Below are 17519 nucleotides of genomic sequence, written 5' to 3'. Positions count from 1 at the left end.
GAGACGAAAATTATTTTCATGACATTGTTTTACTCATTTCACAAAAACTACAGCACCTCAGCACGTAAAATTTTCAGGGAAGCTTTCTACTATCATTATCTTCAAACTGTGTAAGTTTAGTGTAAATCTGTGGACATTGTGTTTTTTGTCCTACAAAAGTTACATAGACTCTTTAAAACAAAGCACACGCTTGAGTTGAGTCCAGTATTTCACAGAGTCTTTCTGATCTGCACAGCATCTTTACAACCATGCTCGTATTAGAGCAAAACGAGAAGAGAGAAGACAATGAAATTTCAGGTTGTTTTTTTTAGATGTGGGAGGAAAAATGCAGATCATTGTTCTAGGGAAAACCCACACAGTCAAGAAGGGACTGAAAACTCAGTTAACAGTTGTGTGGCTTCTGATTGGCACCCCCAAACAAAGATTTTTACAAAATACGGAGATAATGGTTTATTGGCGCCATTTAATAAAATCATACATCAAATCGTCAAAACATACATAATGAACAAAGTGAAATCAAGAGACAGTGTTTCAAAAGAGAATGAGACCGCCAATATAGGGCTAGATAGCTCAGTTGGTAGAGCCCTGGCGCGTTAATCCGGAGATCGTTGGTTTGAGTCCAACTCTAGTAAATTGTTCTTTGTTCAACTACAAATCATTTAAAAATTTACCCAGTCAGTTTCCCCTTTTGGTCTTTATTAAGTTATTCATGTCAGGCTTTCTGTTTCTATAGATAATTGAAATCGCCAGCAAGCTTGGACCCGCTTTACAGGTCGGCGAGAGCCTCGTGTGGAACAAGAAAACGACCACCAAACAACCACCAGCTGAGGTTACCGCTATCCCGCCGGTACCACTGACTGCCAAAGAGACGCAAGAAGCCCTCAGCAATGCCCCAGCGCCACCGACCCTTGACCCTGCAGAGTTGGACAGGAATAGTCATCACAAGAGTGAACGAGTTGCGTTGCCCGCCGAATGAAGTCGCCTTCGTGGTTGGATTATTTCAATATTGCACCTATTATTTATAGAAGTTGGAGGGTACGGTACAGTGGCATACCATTACTTTAAAGTTTATTGATTTGATCAAAGTCACCATAAATAGTTCTCCATGATCCACCCTTTTGTATGTTTATCAAAACTGACAATAGTGTATGTTCAACCAGCCACTCGAGAATAGTGCATTGATTTAATATCATCCACTGTGGTTTGAATGATAGAGATTATGCCAGCCTGCAATATGATGTATAGTTTGAATGTAACTACACAGCACACAGTCAACCCTCCGACTGTCTGACCATTCAATATCATGCACTGTGGTTATGAATGATAATATATGCACTATGTTGACCTGCAATATGATATCATGTGGTGAATGTTGCTACAGGGTCAACCCTCCTACTGTTTGACCAGTCATAATCCATTGTGGTTGTGAATGATAGATGGGCTATGCCATACTGCAATAATATTATGTGGTGAATGGGTACACTCGACAGTCAACCTCCTACTGTCTGACTCTTTAATATTGCCCGTGGGGTTTGAATGATAGATGCACTTTGCCAGCTGGCAATATGATGTCATGTGGTGAATGCATCTTCACAGTACACAGTCAACCCTCCTACTGTCAGACCAGTCAATCTAATCTACTATGGTTTTAAATGACAATAATATGATGCCAGTCTGCAATGATATGGCGAGTGCATGCACACACTACATAAGTGTACAGTTACTCATCCACACAGATGTGCCATCAATCATAAGCACCTCATGCAGTGGAATGGTTTCAAGCTTAAGGTTTCAAATGGTTGGTCAACTTGATCAAAAAATTAGCAAGAGCTGGAGGGTTTATTAGCACTAAGGCTTTTGAACTTCATTAAAGATGCCATGTCAGCCGCTTTAATGAAAAAAAGTTTAACTTTTACTTTTAATGGTCAAGAACCAAGACAAAAATTTAAAGCGTTTCTTATAAAACACATAAGAATTGGTCACGTGATATATTGTCGGGTATATTGTCGGGATCCCGACAAAAACTAATTTTGAGCAATTTATTTCACTGCTACGCTACTAATACTTGGCGGACTTTTTTGAGAAATGGCTCAAATGAAAGCTTGTAACTTTCTCGACCCCCATCAAAATACCAATTGAATTTTAAATCAAAATTTTTGGGTCAAATCGGCCAAAAATCTGACATAGCATCTGTAAGGCGTTTTAAAACATTGACAATGGTAGGGCAAGGCCTTTTTCATTTTGCAAGACATTTGTATTGAAAAATCTTGAGGTCAATGAGAAAGTGGGGGGGGGGGGGGACAAGTCCGATGACCAGAGACAACAGAGTGAAGATTATTTTCAGAGTTGTGTTTTTAAAACAGATACAGTACATGTAAATTCTATTGTACATTGTCATGTGTATATATTATGCAAATAAATTTTAACACTCGTTCACAAGTTGTTTGGTTTACAACAATTTCCATTTATTATTTGATACATAATTTGTCGTTACCCTTACACTGATGTCTATTAAGCACCAGATTACTCAGTACTTTCCAGATTTCTGCGAAAAACATCTGCAGGCAAAATCACTCGGGTGGGAGTTTGATGTGTTGATACAACACAGAAGAAAATGAAGTCCAAGAAATTACCCGTTTGTCTTCGTAGAAGATTACAATAATAAGACACATTGTTTGTTCCACCATTTGCACAAAAAGTGGTCTAGTCAAGACAGCATATTGGATTTGAGGCATTGCATGGTAAGGAATCATATTTGGTTTGCGGTAACACCATGTGTGTGTTTACTTGCCAGGTAAAGTTTGTCCTTTAGAGAACCGTCTTACTACATATTCTACTACCACAGAGTAGATTTTCAGATTGATCAGGAGACTTCTCAGTTTTGAAAAGAACTGTCATGCTTTTCAACAACGACCCGGGCGGAAGGTAGAAAATAGCGTATAGTTGATCGTTATGAACTTCACTATCAATGTTTCGACTATTTAAGTCAAGACAGCTTTGCCCAAGCCTAACAAAACGATGCTTACCAGAATTAGGTCACCAGCTAAAACACATTTTTACAAGTAGAAAATGTGACTGGTTTCCTGCTTAGTAGAAAAATGTTTGGCTTTGTTTAGATGATCTTCCCATCAAGGGAACTCAAACTCTGATTGAAAAAAAAACATCAAGCTGGCGACAGCCAAACTCTCTCATACAAACATTGGTTCAACGTCTATGATGATTACAAGTTGCACAAATGAAGAAATAGTGATTCATTATTAAGACGACAATACTTATTGAACTCATTGTGAAATCAGCGATTAGCTTGGTAGGATTTGGACCCCCAACCTTCTGATTGCTAGCCGTGCCGTCTAACCACTGAACCACGATTACCTTTTGAGTAGCTCTAGGACACTACCTCCAGAATAGTGGGGGAGTTGGTTTATTGTGTTATCACAAGGGTGACCCGAGGGAGGTTTAAAGGCACTGGACACATTTGGTAATTGTCAACGACAAGTATTCATACTTGGTGTATCCCAACACCTAATGCATCAAATAACAGATCTGTGAAAACTTTCATTCAATAGACAGATCCATTAAGCTCCGCCCCAATGCGTATTGACCAATCACAACGCAACGAAGGTCCGACATTAAGGTCAGACATGGGTGCGCGTATGCAGGGCGCGCGCGGCAGAGTTGTGCAGAAAGGCATTGGAGAGCCATGCGTGTTCTTGCTCTCCATTGCTCCTTACCAAGTTAGTGCATTATGAAGGGGTTAAGGAAAAGTCTCCCAGTAACAAAATGTACACGCAATATTTATAAAAAAATACAAATTTACTTGATCGAAAAATATACACCAGTACTTGAAGGGAAATTAGTTGATGATTTAAAAACAAAATTCATCATTTCTGTTTTTGGCTTTCTCTTTCCTTGAAGCATCTCATGACGATCCCGTTGAAATTTGCCACAAAGAAAAACGAGATCAACTTCAAAATGCTCATCAGGAAAACCTAGCAAAAAAAAGTTGAGAGGAGAAACAAAAGAAATACAATAAATAAACAAAATTGAACAGCTGCAAATAAGGACAAACAAAACGATAGTTTTTAAGAGAATCCAACAATAAAACAATCCCTCAGCAAAGTACTGAGGAACACGGCTTGGCGGGCAGACACATGTAGGAAACAACCTCCAGTGAGTGTGGTACACAAAAACGATTAGAAGCAAAACAAATAACCCTGGCAGGGAAAGCCAACAGTAACAGACGGTCACTTTCAAAGTGGCTGACCATTTGGTTCTAAAACCACAAAAAAGACCAAACAAAAAATCTACCCCTTGAGGGATATGCATTTCCCACAAAAAAAAGCGGGCAACTTGGAAAGAAAAAAAATCAACCAGCTCATTTTTTTCTTAACGCCGAAATTTCCTTGGACCATAAATAAGGGAATCAATGTGTGGTGAAGAGGTTTTCAACTAGTGGTTTAATCCCAACGAGGCCTGGTTCTTGATAATTTTACCGAGACGAAGTTTCAGGTAAATTATCTAAGAACCAGGCCTCGGTTGCTCGGTTTTCCTTTTACGTCGCGAAGAAACACTTGCATTTCATAACAAATGATTTCAAATGACCAACTCGACTGATCCAAGGCATCGCGTTCCTTTAAGAGTCAGACTTACCTGCAGAAACACCTCTAGAAGTGAAGTGACGGGTGACATACCACAGGAAACGACGGCCAAGAAAAAACCATCAAAGCCAACGAAACTGTGGAACCTCCCACGCTAATGAAAAATAGTAACGTTAAGTCATCAAAATTATATCATCGGACTGTAAGTAATAGTGAGAGAATTTGATAAATAGGTCAACGTTTAGTCTAATCCAACGAAACTCTCAAACCTCCCACGCTAATGACAAAATAATCATGTTGAATCCTTAAAATTATATACATGTCATAAGTCATAATAAAAATAATATTAACCGTACATAAAAAGCGCCTTATTTGAAGAACACAAAGCGTTAGGGGAGAATGCAACCAAAACCGAAATGAGAATATCCAATTATATAGGACTAAGAGCATAAAATACATAATGCAACAGAATCGAATCATACACAAACTGTTGCACTAGCTTCCGCTTATTGATCATGCGATGCGATCGATTCAAACTGATATGGAATGCAAAGTCAAATCTATTAGCGTTAGCATTGGCACATACGCACGACCATTGAGTGCTGCATGCAATTTGAGCCTGAGGACGCTCTAAGAATTAATACTCAATATGTGATGCCATCAAGCTAAATAAGTCGACTGTTGGAAAAACCATTATGGATTAACTAGACAAAACATCTATTATATCGTTGCGGTACCCGCTGCCAAAACATAGAATTCGAACTGCCTCTACCTACCGGGCAATCTCGGTAGTCTAGTTGGTAAGACACTGCTCTAGAATTGCGAGGGTCGTGGGTTCGAATCCCAACCTAGTAACATGCATGTGATATTTAACATCTATTAAACCATTACGAATAAACAAGAAAAACTCATTAGTGTGTCTGCAATACTTGAAATGTTTTCTTTACCTTTGCGTCTTTGACAATAATTTGAGCGATTTCGTCCGGTTGATGAAGACCAGACGACTCCGATATAAGAACAGTCTCTTTTGGCTGTAAGTAAAACCAAAGCAAACAAAACCACATGAACACCCAGGGCTTGCGCTAATAACATTCACGAATGCGCACAGACACAACTGGTTTGCAAATGCTATAGAGTTTTACACTATACAGATACACACATGATGTTGCTAGGCCTGAATTACAATAAAATCAAGCCTCGAAGAGATAATCGCACAAATTACATACAAATGCAGGAGAAAAAGGGGAAATAATGCTTTTAAAACTCACCATATTTATTTTATCTTCAGCAAGCATTGGTGTTTCAACGTCAGGTGGGAAACTTATGGTAATATAAATACCGTATGGTTTGACCTAAACAGAGAAACAAAAAAGTACAATTTTTTGATAATTGACATCCGAATTGACAGCTTTGGCTTTGGCCTTAGAATCAGTGTTGTAGCCAGAACAATTTTAGTGGTGGGCATTCTCATTTGAAAGTTGGCAAAGTCCAGAAATGTCGAGCAGCGCACACAGAATGTGTCACGACCATACAGACAAAAAAGCAATGGGTATTCAGCCGGACTACTTCACGAAGAAAACACAAGAAACAAGTATCATGTGAATACGTTCATACTTTTTTCTCCCAAATTTCCTGCTCAGAAGAATTACACATTGCATTTAAAATTACAAAACATAGAAAAACGTGATCAATATCGGCAGTATTTTTAATTTTGTATTAATTTCTGGGTAAATTTTGAGGTGGGCGTTAGTCTGCTTTACAGCCCGAGTGCCGGGCGAAAAAATTGTCAGTGCTGGGCGGGCCCGCCAACTGTGGCCCACCGTGGCTACAGCGCTGCTTAGGACGTCCGATCCCCAGCTGAACATTGCTTGCTTACCTCCATCTGTAGCGTCTCTGCCAGTCCACGGAGAGCAAACTTGCTGCTAGCATACGCCGTGTATCCGTACACACCAAGCTGAGCTGCTTGGGAGGCCACATACACTATCCTACCACCCCTACGCTTCTTCATGTATGGTAATACCGCCCTCGTTGGGTAAACTGAGCCAATGTAGTTCGCGTCCATCACTTTCTGAAAAGAAAAAGGGGAAAGGTGTAGTGAAAATCAGTTTCAAAGAAGTTCCACTGAATAATAAGGTAGGGCTGATCCTAGATGAAGGAAAAATTCCTTCAAGCAAAGTCCGACTTAGTGACACTGGACACTATTGGTAATTGTCAACGACCAGTCTTCTCAATCGGTGTATCTCAACATATCAAAAAAATAAACCTGTGAAAAATTGAACTCAGTTGGTCGTCGAAGTTGCGAAGAATAATGGAAGAAGCAAAAACCCTTGTCACACGAAGTTATGTGCTTTAAGATGCTTGGTTTTGATGTCTCAAAATCAAATTCATATATTCTAGTGGAAAATTACTTCTACCTTGAAAACTACGTTACTTCTGAGGGAGTCGTTTCTCAAAAAGTTTTATACTAACAACAGCTGTACATTGCTTGTTACCATGCAACTTCTTATGCTAACAATTAGTTTGAGTAATTACCAATAGTGTCCACTGCCTTTAAACAATTACCATTCTAATAATAGCTTTTAAGTTCTACCTTGAAGTCTTCAATGGGTGTGTCCTCAAAGGATAAGGCTCTGGACATTCCTGCTGAGTTAACGAGGATATCACATGGTCCAAGCACATCTATGGCCTACATAATAACAATAATATTGAGTTTTATATAGCGTTTTTTTTAACTCCCTATGGGTGTCTCAAAGCGCTTCAAGATATTACCCCTGGTCACTTGGCCTTGATTCACTCCTTAAACCATCTCAGCTCCCTGGGGAGTATACAGCCTCAAGCAACAAATGCGCTACTCGGCTAAATCAATCACAAGAACCATCTCTGCCCTCACAGGTACCCATTTACCCCTGGGTGAAGAGAAGCAAACATAGTTTTAAAGTGTCTTGCTCAAGGACACAAGTGTCACGACCGGGATTCGAACTCACACTCTGCTGAACAGAATCAGCAGAGCTTGAATTCGGAGCTCTTAACCGCTCGGCCACAACACCCCATACGATGAAAGAGTAAAGATGAAATCTGAATATCAGACGACGTCTTGATCTCAAGAATGCAAGTACATGTACTTGACTATGTCAGTAATAATAATAATAATAGTAATAATAATAATACAATACATTTATATGAAGTACAATGCAGGAGCCTCTTATGATGGGCAACAGAAAAAAAACAAAAAATCAATGAACATAAACAAATAAATATATACTGAAAGCAATTGTTTCAAAACAATGATTGAGACAAATGAGTCTTTAAAAGTCCCTTGAAAATCTGAAGAGAGTCAGCTTGACGAATGATACATAAATAGGTAATTCGTTCCAAAACAAAAGTGCAGAAGTGGAAAAAGTGGAAAAAAATTAGTTTGAGTCAGTATGGATTGTCCAGCAGAGCGAAGAGGATGAACAGGAATGTGTTTAATGTAAGAGATCAGATATACAGACAAGAGATACTTTGTAGGCCACGAAGAGCTTTGAAAGTGACAAGATTTAACAGCAATTCTTCCATCAATAAAAAAAGGACTGAATTCACAATATGGATGGGACCAATCCCGAAAGTTTAAACTTGCCCAAGACTTGCAGTCTATTATACAGAAAGACATACATCTGTTATTTTTATGTTTTATTTTATTTTATTAGACTTTCCATAGTCTTGTTGGTTTGTTGTTATAGTTACACGTACCTTTTTAATGGCAGCTTCAACTGCTGAATAGTCACGACAGACATCGACTGGAATGCAAAGAATTCTCTGAAATAAAACCAAAATTTTTAACATTTGCATTGAATTTAAAGCCAGTAGACACTATTGGTAATTGTCAAAGACCAGTCTTCTCACTTGCTGTATCTCAACGTATGCATAAAATAACAAACCTGTGAAAATTTAGCTCGATTGGTCGTCGGAGTTACGAGATAACTATGAAAGAAAAAAACACCCTTGTCACACGAAGTTGTGTGCATTAAGATGCTTGATTTCGAGACCTCAAGTTCTAAACTTGAGGTCTCGAAATCAAATTCGTTGAAAATGTCTTCTTTCTCGAAAACTATGGCACTTCAGAGGGAGCCGTTTCTCACAATGTTTTATCGTTACCAAGTGAGGTTTCATGCTAATAATTATTTTGAGTAATTACCAAGAGTGTCCACTGCCTTTAAGGAGGGTAAACAAATATCTGGGATGCACTGGACACGTTTGGTAATTGTCAAACACCAGTATTCTCACTTGATGTGTCCCATGCAAAAAATAACAATTCTGTGAATAATTGGGCTCAAAAGGTCTTCAAGGTTGCAAGAAAAAAGTTCTGATAATTCGTACATATTTTTTTGTTAGAGGTACTAGTGGTCCTCTCCTTCGATGCTGTCCATTAACAGCGATCAACCACCAACCTAGGCCCAATTTCATGGTTCTGCTTCCCCACCATCGCGCTTATGATCACCATTCTCTGTTTACGTGCAAGCGCCAAATTTCTACGCTAGCTGAGTGAGCATAGAATGCTTAGTAACGTGGAGTACACACGTGCACAAGCCAAAATTCCCTGCTTACCTGTGAAATTATGCTTGGGGTAGGCATGGAATTCCCTGCTTCCGTAAGTGCCTATTCTTTACTTACGGTGAGCAGAGCCATGAAACTGGGCCCAGGTCATGACCAAACAGTGAACACCAGGTCCCCCCATGTTTGGACCTCAATGTGCATGAAAACTTAACTTAATAGTTTTTGTACCTGATTGGTCTTATCAGTGATATACTGCTGTAGTTCTTGCTGTGCTTGCTGTAACCTTGCCTGTAAAACAAACAAGAAGTCACATGATTTTTGTTATAACTGAAAGAGGTCTTTTGTAACTGTTTACAAAAATTTGTTTACAAAATGTGTACTCTGAAATGTGTGAATAATAATAACAATAATCTGTTAATAACTTAGTTGAAATCCCTCTTCAAGACTTTGCTCAACATTCCACTCGACCCTCCAGAAAACACAATCTCCAATTTCATCAACTTCGTCACTCAACCAAAATCTACGGCAACAGTTTTTTTCCGGCCACCATCAAGGACTGGAACGCCTTACCCGGTAGTGTGATTTCCAGCAACTCATTAGATATCTTCAAAGACACTCTCGCTAAGCACTTCAAAAATTAAGCCATCCCATCTACATAATGCGCAAAGCTGGTGTGATGTGTGTCTTTAGACATTTTTTTGCCGGCTCAACAATATAGTTACAGATACAGATATATGTTGGGCTCTCTCTCCAGGACTGTTTTGAAGGCGCATTTGAAGGCGCATTCTGTTTGAAGGCGCATTATGTTAAAATTCCAGTAAAAATTACAATAGAATAATCTTAAGTACAATAGAAAAGAAAACATCCAAATTTACAAGCTTATTTTAGTAAAACGTGACAATTAGCAGAATTGAGCATTGAGTTTGGGCTTTGTTTTGAGTATTTTCGCCACCAGCTGACTTGCACTTAGCTCCCCATACTTTACAGGGGAAATAGGCTGTAAGTTTTCTTACTTCATTCCTGGCTAGGAGTGTGACACTTGCTCCTTGGTTTAACACCTCGGTAGCAACTGCTTTCCCGATACCGCTTGATCCACCAGTTATCTATCAAAAAAAATATCAAGCAAATATTTGAATTATCGCATTATATTCTAACACCTACGAATTCAGACCCAGTTACTGGGGCACTGTTTGGCTGTCACTATTGGTAATATTACTTAAAATATTTATTAGCAAAAACCTTACTTGAATTGAAGTTGATTACAAGAGATGGGGAGAGGTTGATAGCATAAAACATTGTGAGAAACGGCTCCCTCTAAAGTGACATATTTTTCGAGAAAGAAGTAATTTTTCACAAATTTGATTTTGAGACCTCAGAAATTTAGAACTTGAGGTTTCGAAATCAAGCATCTGAAAGCACACAAATTCGTGTGACAAGGGTGTTTTTTTCTTTGATTATTATCTCGCAACTTCGACTACCAATAGGAGACTTTCCAACGCTAGGCGGCAGCAGACATACCGGGTAAATTTCCATTGTTTACGTAGTTCTGAACATGCGCATAATTCTGAGAACAATGGATTTACCCGGTAAGTCTGCTGCCCTCTATCGTCCCAGAAAGTCTCCCATTGAGCTCAAGTTTTCACAGGTTTGTTGTTTTAAATGCATATGTTAAGATACACCAACTGTAAGAACTAGTTTTTGACAGTTACCAATGGCAATAGTGTCCACTGTCTTAAAAAAAATTATTTGTCATACTAACTAACTGATGACAAATTTAGAAAAAAGGAGTAGGCTGTAGGGGGCCTATATATAGCATGTTATAACAAATTTTGAGATTGCGGAGTTGATTTTCTGTCGCCCACATGGCCAATGAGAGTTCAAAGGACACATAGAGCCTAATTTTGGCGAGATAAAAGAAGAAAACAAGATTTGCGTTACCAAAACATAATGTCGGGGGGGGGGGGGGGGGGGGTCAATCAACCAGTATCGTGAACTGAATGTCATGAGGGATCATATTTAATTTATATCCTGGTGTCATGTGTTTTCAGTAGGGTAACAGAAAAATTGTTCACAATAAAAAACTGAAAGGTTTTTTTTTCAAATCATCTATCCAATTTTTTAACACTAAAAACTTACGCTTCATGGTGTGTTAAAATTTTTCAATTTTTGGTTTTACGTTGCGAGCGACAGTCCGCCATTAACAGTGCTTATGCATGCACGACATTGGAGCAACGTCATATGTTTTCACACCTTTCATTAGAATCCAGAGATACCATAAGGCATGAAAGTAAAACACCCCACGGCCCTTGAGAATTGAAGCACACACACTTCATGAAAATCCGTTTTCCCCCATTTCAGACCAGTAATGTTTGGTTTCAGGAGATAAGAAACCAATCTATGTATGATATATTTTAATTTTATCTTTAAATTATAAATAATGTAGACTTAGCAGAGATGCCTAGTCCAGACCAGAGCAGAGGCCAGCTATGCGTGAGATTATTCAAAGCTCATATAGTTCAAGGAGTAATTAGGTCCTACCTAGTATAGAACTTTTTGAGGCTGTACTCATAAAATAGAATGTATAGAAAAAAGTCATACCATCCATCCATAGCGATGTACAACATTAATTCATAATTGATTCATGAACTATGCAGTATGAGTATGACTATGTATGTCTTGAAAAGAACGTTTTTTGTTTTGTTTTTACTCACAATAACATGGGCTTGTTTCAGCTCCAGCAATGGCGGTTGAATCGACAAGGATAACCAAAAGAGACCAAATAGACACAGCACAAAAACAACTACAGCTATGCACAGCAAAATAGATAATTCCATATTGAATAACTTGAAGTTAGCAACAGAAACTAAATTGAAAACGTTGCGTTTCTCTCCTCTGACACACAGCAGACACATCGGGTCCTACTACTTGCCGTCAACTTGCCGTCAACTCGCCGTCAACTCACTTGCGCCGTCAACTCGCCGTCAACTCCTCCAATATACATTTAAAATCCACAAAAGAAACATAGAACTGTAAAGTATCAGCTCAAAGAGAATTCGCGAAAGTTTTTGGTCATATTTCGGAATAAAAATTGAGTTTTTTTCTCGTGAAAAAATTATCTCGAAACAGCAAAACCGTCGGCCGCCATCTTGCTTTTTCACATTGATTAGTCTTGGCCCAAGATGTCAATGATTGGTACTTTTTTTTTATCAACACAAAGTCGTTTTTGTGAATGAATTTTTACCGAAAACCATGAGAAATATGTAGTTTAGCCCAGACTTAACACTTCCGTGTCCCATTTATAAATTTTTCATGTAAATTTAATGAGTTGACGGCACGAAAATGAGTTGACGGTGAGTTGACGGCAAGTCGGCGAGTTGACGGCAAAGTAGTAGGACCGGACACACAACGCCCGCCCAGGCCTCTATAAATAGCGCCCTCAAGTGTTCTTCTATCCGAAGCATCCGCCCTCTGCCGACAAGGTTCACAATCCAAACTTGGGAAGTTTATCGTTCACTCCGGTCTGTGGTAAGTGTTTGTCCCTTTTTTACAAAATGTTTCCTCAATGGCGTTATGAGTGTTATGAATGGATTCGTTAGACATTCACGATCAAGTTTGTGCGCGTAGAATTTGTGTCATGATTATTGAAAGTGGTATAAAAGGGAAAATCTGGTGACTAGTCTGTCAACATGTGTCGAAATTGTACGTGGTTAACAAAATTTCGCTCCGTTTTGTGCACAGAGTTTCGTAATCCCCGGGCTCTCGGGGCAGGGAGGAGGGTCTCGTTATCGCAGACGCGCAACTACTCTACTGTCATCATGTCTGTAGGGTTCGTCTGTAGGGCCAACACCACAAATATGAAGCACGATCACCATGGTTCACATGGCAGATAATGAGTATGATAGGGAAGTAGTACTAGAGTACGTAGTACAGTAGAACTACCTCCATGCATGTAGCGTACCTCTAAGGCTAGGAGTAGAATTTCAATAAGGTTTATCGCGATTCAGAACCGCAATGCGTTGTGGGTAATAAGATGGGGCAGTTTGCTATGCAGTGTATGCTGTCATCGACATGTCTGGACTGTAAGGTACGTCTGGTAGGACCATAGAGCAAGGACAGACCCACACCACAAATCAGAAGCACGATCAACATTGATCATGGCAGATATGAGATATGATAAAGCATGGATAAAGGGAAGTAGAACTACCTCCATGCTTTCTCAGGGTTTTTATAACTAGCTGGTATGTAATGTAGCCTACCTAGGCTAGAGGTAGAGTAGAATTTCAATAAGGTTTATCGCGATTCAGAACCGCAATGCGTTGTGGGGAATAGGATGGGGCAGTTTGCTATGCAGTGTATGTTGTCATGCACGACTTAACCTTTGTGTGGGTTGTGTGGGTTCAACAGCGCCCTCTCTTGATACTGATGCAGAAAATATTTAATGGCCTGATGTTTCGACTCTAGCAGAGTCTTTCTCAAAGGCTAAATGACTTTAAACTGTGAATCTCTATTTATCTGTACATCATACCTGACAGTGACATCATGACAAAGTTTATTGACTCTTTTTTTTATCCAGCATGATCTGATGAATGTGATGGCAATACTCAACCTTCAAACTTCAAGATTAAACTCTAATTGAATTAGATAAGGCCTTGCCCTTGGATGTGTGCTCTTTCTTACCAACTATGGCTGTTTGTGTTAGAATCAGTGCATTGTTAAATGTATGTCCATCATTGAACACAAGAAGTGCTCAGTATCTTAGACCAATATGTGCCCAGGAGACAAGAAGGCTTCAAAAGCCTATTGAACTAAACGTTTCTGAGCAAAGGAGAACATTTGCAAGCAGAGTGATTATTGAGGAAACACTCGGCAAACAAATTCTTCGGCAGATTCGTAGTCTCTTGAGAAGACCCAAGATGAAGGTCCCACCCTATGATCACATCTGCCAAGTTGGTGACCCGATACTCCGGGGTCAAAGTTCACCCGTCGACCCTCGGCAGATCAAATCAGCAGAGATACAGAACGTTATTAGGACGATGGTGAAACAGATGAGGAAGGTTAGAGCTGTCGGTTGTGCCGCGCCCCAGGTGGGCGTCGCCAAACAAATCATCGTTATGGAATTAACGAAGAGACACTTGAAGTGGTTTGACGAGGAGGTGAGATAATACTTTTTGGAAATGTTATGGGACCTTTTCGAAACCACAGCTTCAGCTCAAGATTCAGCTTGGTCCTGCGGTTGTTTTGACAATATTGTGCCTGCTTTACAAATGTGCTCAGGACTTCAGACGAAAGGATAGAGCATGAAGCCGAATCAAAAGCTGAAACCGTGGATTCGAAAATGCCCATAAATAGCTCAGTGGGGAAGGCATGGGAGAGGAGAGCGTTGGTTCTCTGTCTGTGGTCTATTATGGTCGATGCGACAAGCTGTCAAAAGGCCCCTTCGACCACATTGTAGCCAAGTCCTTCGCAATTCGGCTCAGCTTCTCAGTTTGACTGAGATTATTTAGCCTTCCAAATTAACGATCTTTGCTCTAGTCTTTTCAAAACAAAATATTTTAACTAAGTTTTTTTTTGTTCAACTCTTTGTAGGTTCTAAAAGCACAAGAATGTAAAGTCTTCCCTCTGAAGGTGTTCATCAATCCGAAAGTCAAGGTCGTTGACCCACGTGTCGTGACCTTTTTAGAAGGCTGTATGAGCCTTTGCGGATATGATGCTTGTGTACCTCGGGCCTATGGTGTTCAAATAACAGGTTTGTTCAACTGTTTAGAATGTGATTGGTTTGGGTTGTAATATTGCGGCTGCTCAGAACTATTTAAGATCCTTAGTGCAACTTGTCTGGATATTTTGGAGCTCCTGTTAATATGGGTTTATTGATCAAGAATGGTCGTCAAAGTATTTGTTAAGCAAAAAGAACCATTCTAAAGAAACCAAATGTTTTTATTTTTATGTTGACTATTTTGGTTCGTTGGTACATTTGTATGCATTTTTCATTAAGGACCTTTTGATAATTTCGTATAGGAAATTGCCATTGATGACCTTATACGTATAGCTCTGAGCAGACGACGATTAATGGATCGAAATTACACCTGTTTCTGTTGATGCATCATTGCCACTATATTTCTCTGTTTAATCTTTCAAATGCTTTACAAAATAATTGTTCATAATTTTGGGCGACTGTTTCTAATTGTTATCTTTTAAAAATTGCTCGTATTTGAATGTTTCACCTGTACATGGTGTTGTGTACATGTACAAAGCGTTCTTTCACTTGCAATTTCTGCTCTTTGATCTACATCTCCAGCACTGGGATGCTGTTTTCTCGTTTTCTGTAACTCCTTAAGTTAGCAAAATTTGAAAATTCTCATCGTTTCAAAGAACCTCCAATGATCCAGATCCAAGTTTCAGACTATTTTCCCAGCATTTTACTCTCACCCCTGACATACCCATTCAGGCCTAATACTTCATGGAGGCAACGGAGGTGATTGCCCCAGTGCCCTATGGTCATTGCCTTGGTGCCCTTGAAGTGCTCTTGAACTCAGAAATTTACAATTTTCCCATAACAAGGAGACAAGCCTTTCAAAAACGAAGCATAGAGGCCTGCTCATTTATTATGTTCTTGTTATTGTTTTGTTATCCAGGTTTGAATGAGAAAGGGGAAGAGGTTTCGTGGCGAACTACTGGCTATGCCGCTAGAATCATCCAACACGAAGTAGACCATCTACGCGGAAAACTCTTTATTGACACGATGGACCCTCTTACTTTCCTGGACAAGGAATGGCCAAAGTGGAATATAAAATGATCATAATACTTTTCTGTTTCGATTTTTATGAAAAGATAATAATAAATTAGAAATGTTGATGTTTCGAGAGATATTAACGCCTCTGGACTGCAAGTCTTGTATTAAAGATGCTGTGCAGATTAAATCAAAGACTCTGAGAAATGGTGCTATTCTGGACTGACTCCGTTTGTGCTTCGACAAGGGCGCCAACTCTGGGCAGTTTATATGCATAAGCAAGTCAGTTTGTGATAATTATCGATCGCTCGTCCCCAGCACATTGCTTTAACCAAAGGCGCTGGGATGGGCAAACGTATCATGCACTGTCATTGGTTTGATAATGCGCAGTCCCATCATGAATCACACTCACACTGCACCATATTTATATGCACTGTACGCATGACATACTTCCTGAACAAGAATCTGTGCAAGCGATTAGCCCATCCCAGTGGTCCTGGATAGACTGGCCGCTGGGGCCGAGCGAATAATTATCGTAGCCTGAACATCTGATGTCACAATTCGAGGCTCGTTTCACGCAATACCGCCCTCTATTTTTAGTTTGACTTTCTATATTAGCCTTCTGTTATTACATACATAAAAGAATGAATAAAACGGAAGGCTACTTGAGAATGCTTCTAGTTCATCACTGTACATATTGTGACTTATTCTTCTCATTATTTAATAAGGTCGTTTAAAGATGCAGGGAAAATTACGTCAAATATTGTGTGAGAAACTGTGGTATTCTGGCCTTGACTCCATTGTGATTTGCACTGGACACTATTGGTATGTGAGAAACGGCTCCCTCAGAAGTAACTTGTCTTTCGAGAAAGAAGTAATTTTCCACTAAAATATTTGAATTTGCGAGACCTCAGAATTAGATTTTGAAGTCCGAAATCAAGCATGAAAGCACACATAGTGCGATAAGGATGTTTTTTCTTCCATTATTATTTATCGCACAACGACCAATTGAGCTCAATGTTTTTCACAGGTTTGTTATTTTGTGCATAGGCCTATGTTGAGATACACCATTGGTCTTTGACAATTGCCTTCTCCCCCTCGGGGGCCAATTTCATAGAGCTGCTTGAGCAATAATTGTACGGAATTCGGGCTTTCTTTCCCTTTTTTAAATAATCCTCTAATTGGGTCAATTGTGTAGTAGGATTCGGCCTTTAATTATTTCCCTTTTGGGGTAATATGTAGTACGGCAATATTAATAGTTATTAATTATTTGTACGGAGTTCGGGCTTCTTTTCCCATAATTATTGAAATAATCCTCTAATGGTTTCTTGTGAGTTATCGTATAAAATAAATTGACAACACGGCTTCGCATTATAGCGCAGTTGTGTATTTTCGAGCCTAATGAGGGCGCTGTTGTGCATCTTTCAGAGTGCGGGGCTGCGTGGATGTACATTACAGGCGCTGTGTGGGTGTGTGGGTGAGAGTGAGAGTATGGTGTGCTATTCTGTTAGAGTCAGTCGGGGGACATTCGGGCGGCTGAGGTGCTCTATGGTTTTAGCTTTATTACACAGCCTTGATCAAGGCTACACAGTATTCCCCAATGGAACTAATTTGAAAGGTGTATCCTTACAGCAGATGTTTGGCCCCTTCATCGACAA

General features: G+C 39.5%; 2 protein-coding genes across 5 annotated transcripts; one reads left to right on the top strand and one right to left on the bottom strand.

The window, feature by feature from the left end:
- Nucleotides 1-3557: 3557 nt before the first annotated feature.
- On the bottom strand, nt 3558-12074 carry LOC117306495 (3-ketodihydrosphingosine reductase-like). The gene is made up of 10 exons (XM_033791051.1): nt 11846-12074; nt 10148-10237; nt 9363-9422; nt 8331-8396; nt 7189-7284; nt 6475-6666; nt 5867-5950; nt 5546-5629; nt 4651-4752; nt 3558-3989 (listed from the first exon to the last, which is right to left on the bottom strand). The coding sequence occupies exons 1-10, from the start codon at nt 12044-12046 to the stop codon at nt 3882-3884; spliced, it is 1083 nt and encodes a 360-aa protein (XP_033646942.1). The 5' UTR covers nt 12047-12074; the 3' UTR covers nt 3558-3881.
- A 528-nt stretch (nt 12075-12602) lies between these two features.
- Nucleotides 12603-16000, top strand: LOC117306493 (peptide deformylase, mitochondrial-like). 4 transcript variants are annotated; one of them, XM_033791041.1, is made up of 4 exons: nt 12603-12659; nt 13708-14287; nt 14721-14880; nt 15767-16000. In XM_033791041.1, the coding sequence occupies exons 2-4, from the start codon at nt 13817-13819 to the stop codon at nt 15925-15927; spliced, it is 792 nt and encodes a 263-aa protein (XP_033646932.1). In that variant the 5' UTR covers nt 12603-12659; nt 13708-13816; the 3' UTR covers nt 15928-16000. The 4 variants fall into 4 exon arrangements, with proteins under 4 accessions (XP_033646932.1, XP_033646935.1, XP_033646933.1 ...); XM_033791044.1 differs by lacking the exon at nt 12603-12659 and adding an exon at nt 12672-12833; XM_033791042.1 differs by lacking the exon at nt 12603-12659 and adding an exon at nt 12841-13218.
- The last annotated feature ends 1519 nt before the right edge of the window (nt 16001-17519 follow it).

Source organism: Asterias rubens, unplaced genomic scaffold (genome assembly GCF_902459465.1).
Source record: "Asterias rubens unplaced genomic scaffold, eAstRub1.3, whole genome shotgun sequence".
Taxonomy (NCBI): domain Eukaryota; kingdom Metazoa; phylum Echinodermata; class Asteroidea; order Forcipulatida; family Asteriidae; genus Asterias; species Asterias rubens.
This window is presented reverse-complemented; position numbering and strand designations above follow the sequence as displayed.

Excerpts from the sequence above, each read along its gene's own strand:
- LOC117306493 (XM_033791041.1), top strand. The coding sequence starts at position 13,817 with ATGGCTGTTTGTGTTAGAATCAGTGCATTGTTAAATGTATGTCCATCA. Across the intron at positions 14,288-14,720 it reads TGAAGTGGTTTGACGAGGAG|GTTCTAAAAGCACAAGAATG; the intron begins GTGAGATAATAC and ends AACTCTTTGTAG. Across the intron at positions 14,881-15,766 it reads CTATGGTGTTCAAATAACAG|GTTTGAATGAGAAAGGGGAA; the intron begins GTTTGTTCAACT and ends TTTGTTATCCAG.
- LOC117306495 (XM_033791051.1), bottom strand. The coding sequence starts at position 12,046 with ATGTGTCTGCTGTGTGTCAGAGGAGAGAAACGCAACGTTTTCAATTTA. Across the intron at positions 9,423-10,147 it reads CACTCCTAGCCAGGAATGAA|GCAAGGTTACAGCAAGCACA; the intron begins GTAAGAAAACTT and ends TTTGTTTTACAG. Across the intron at positions 6,667-7,188 it reads CACCCATTGAAGACTTCAAG|AAAGTGATGGACGCGAACTA; the intron begins GTAGAACTTAAA and ends TTTTCTTTTCAG.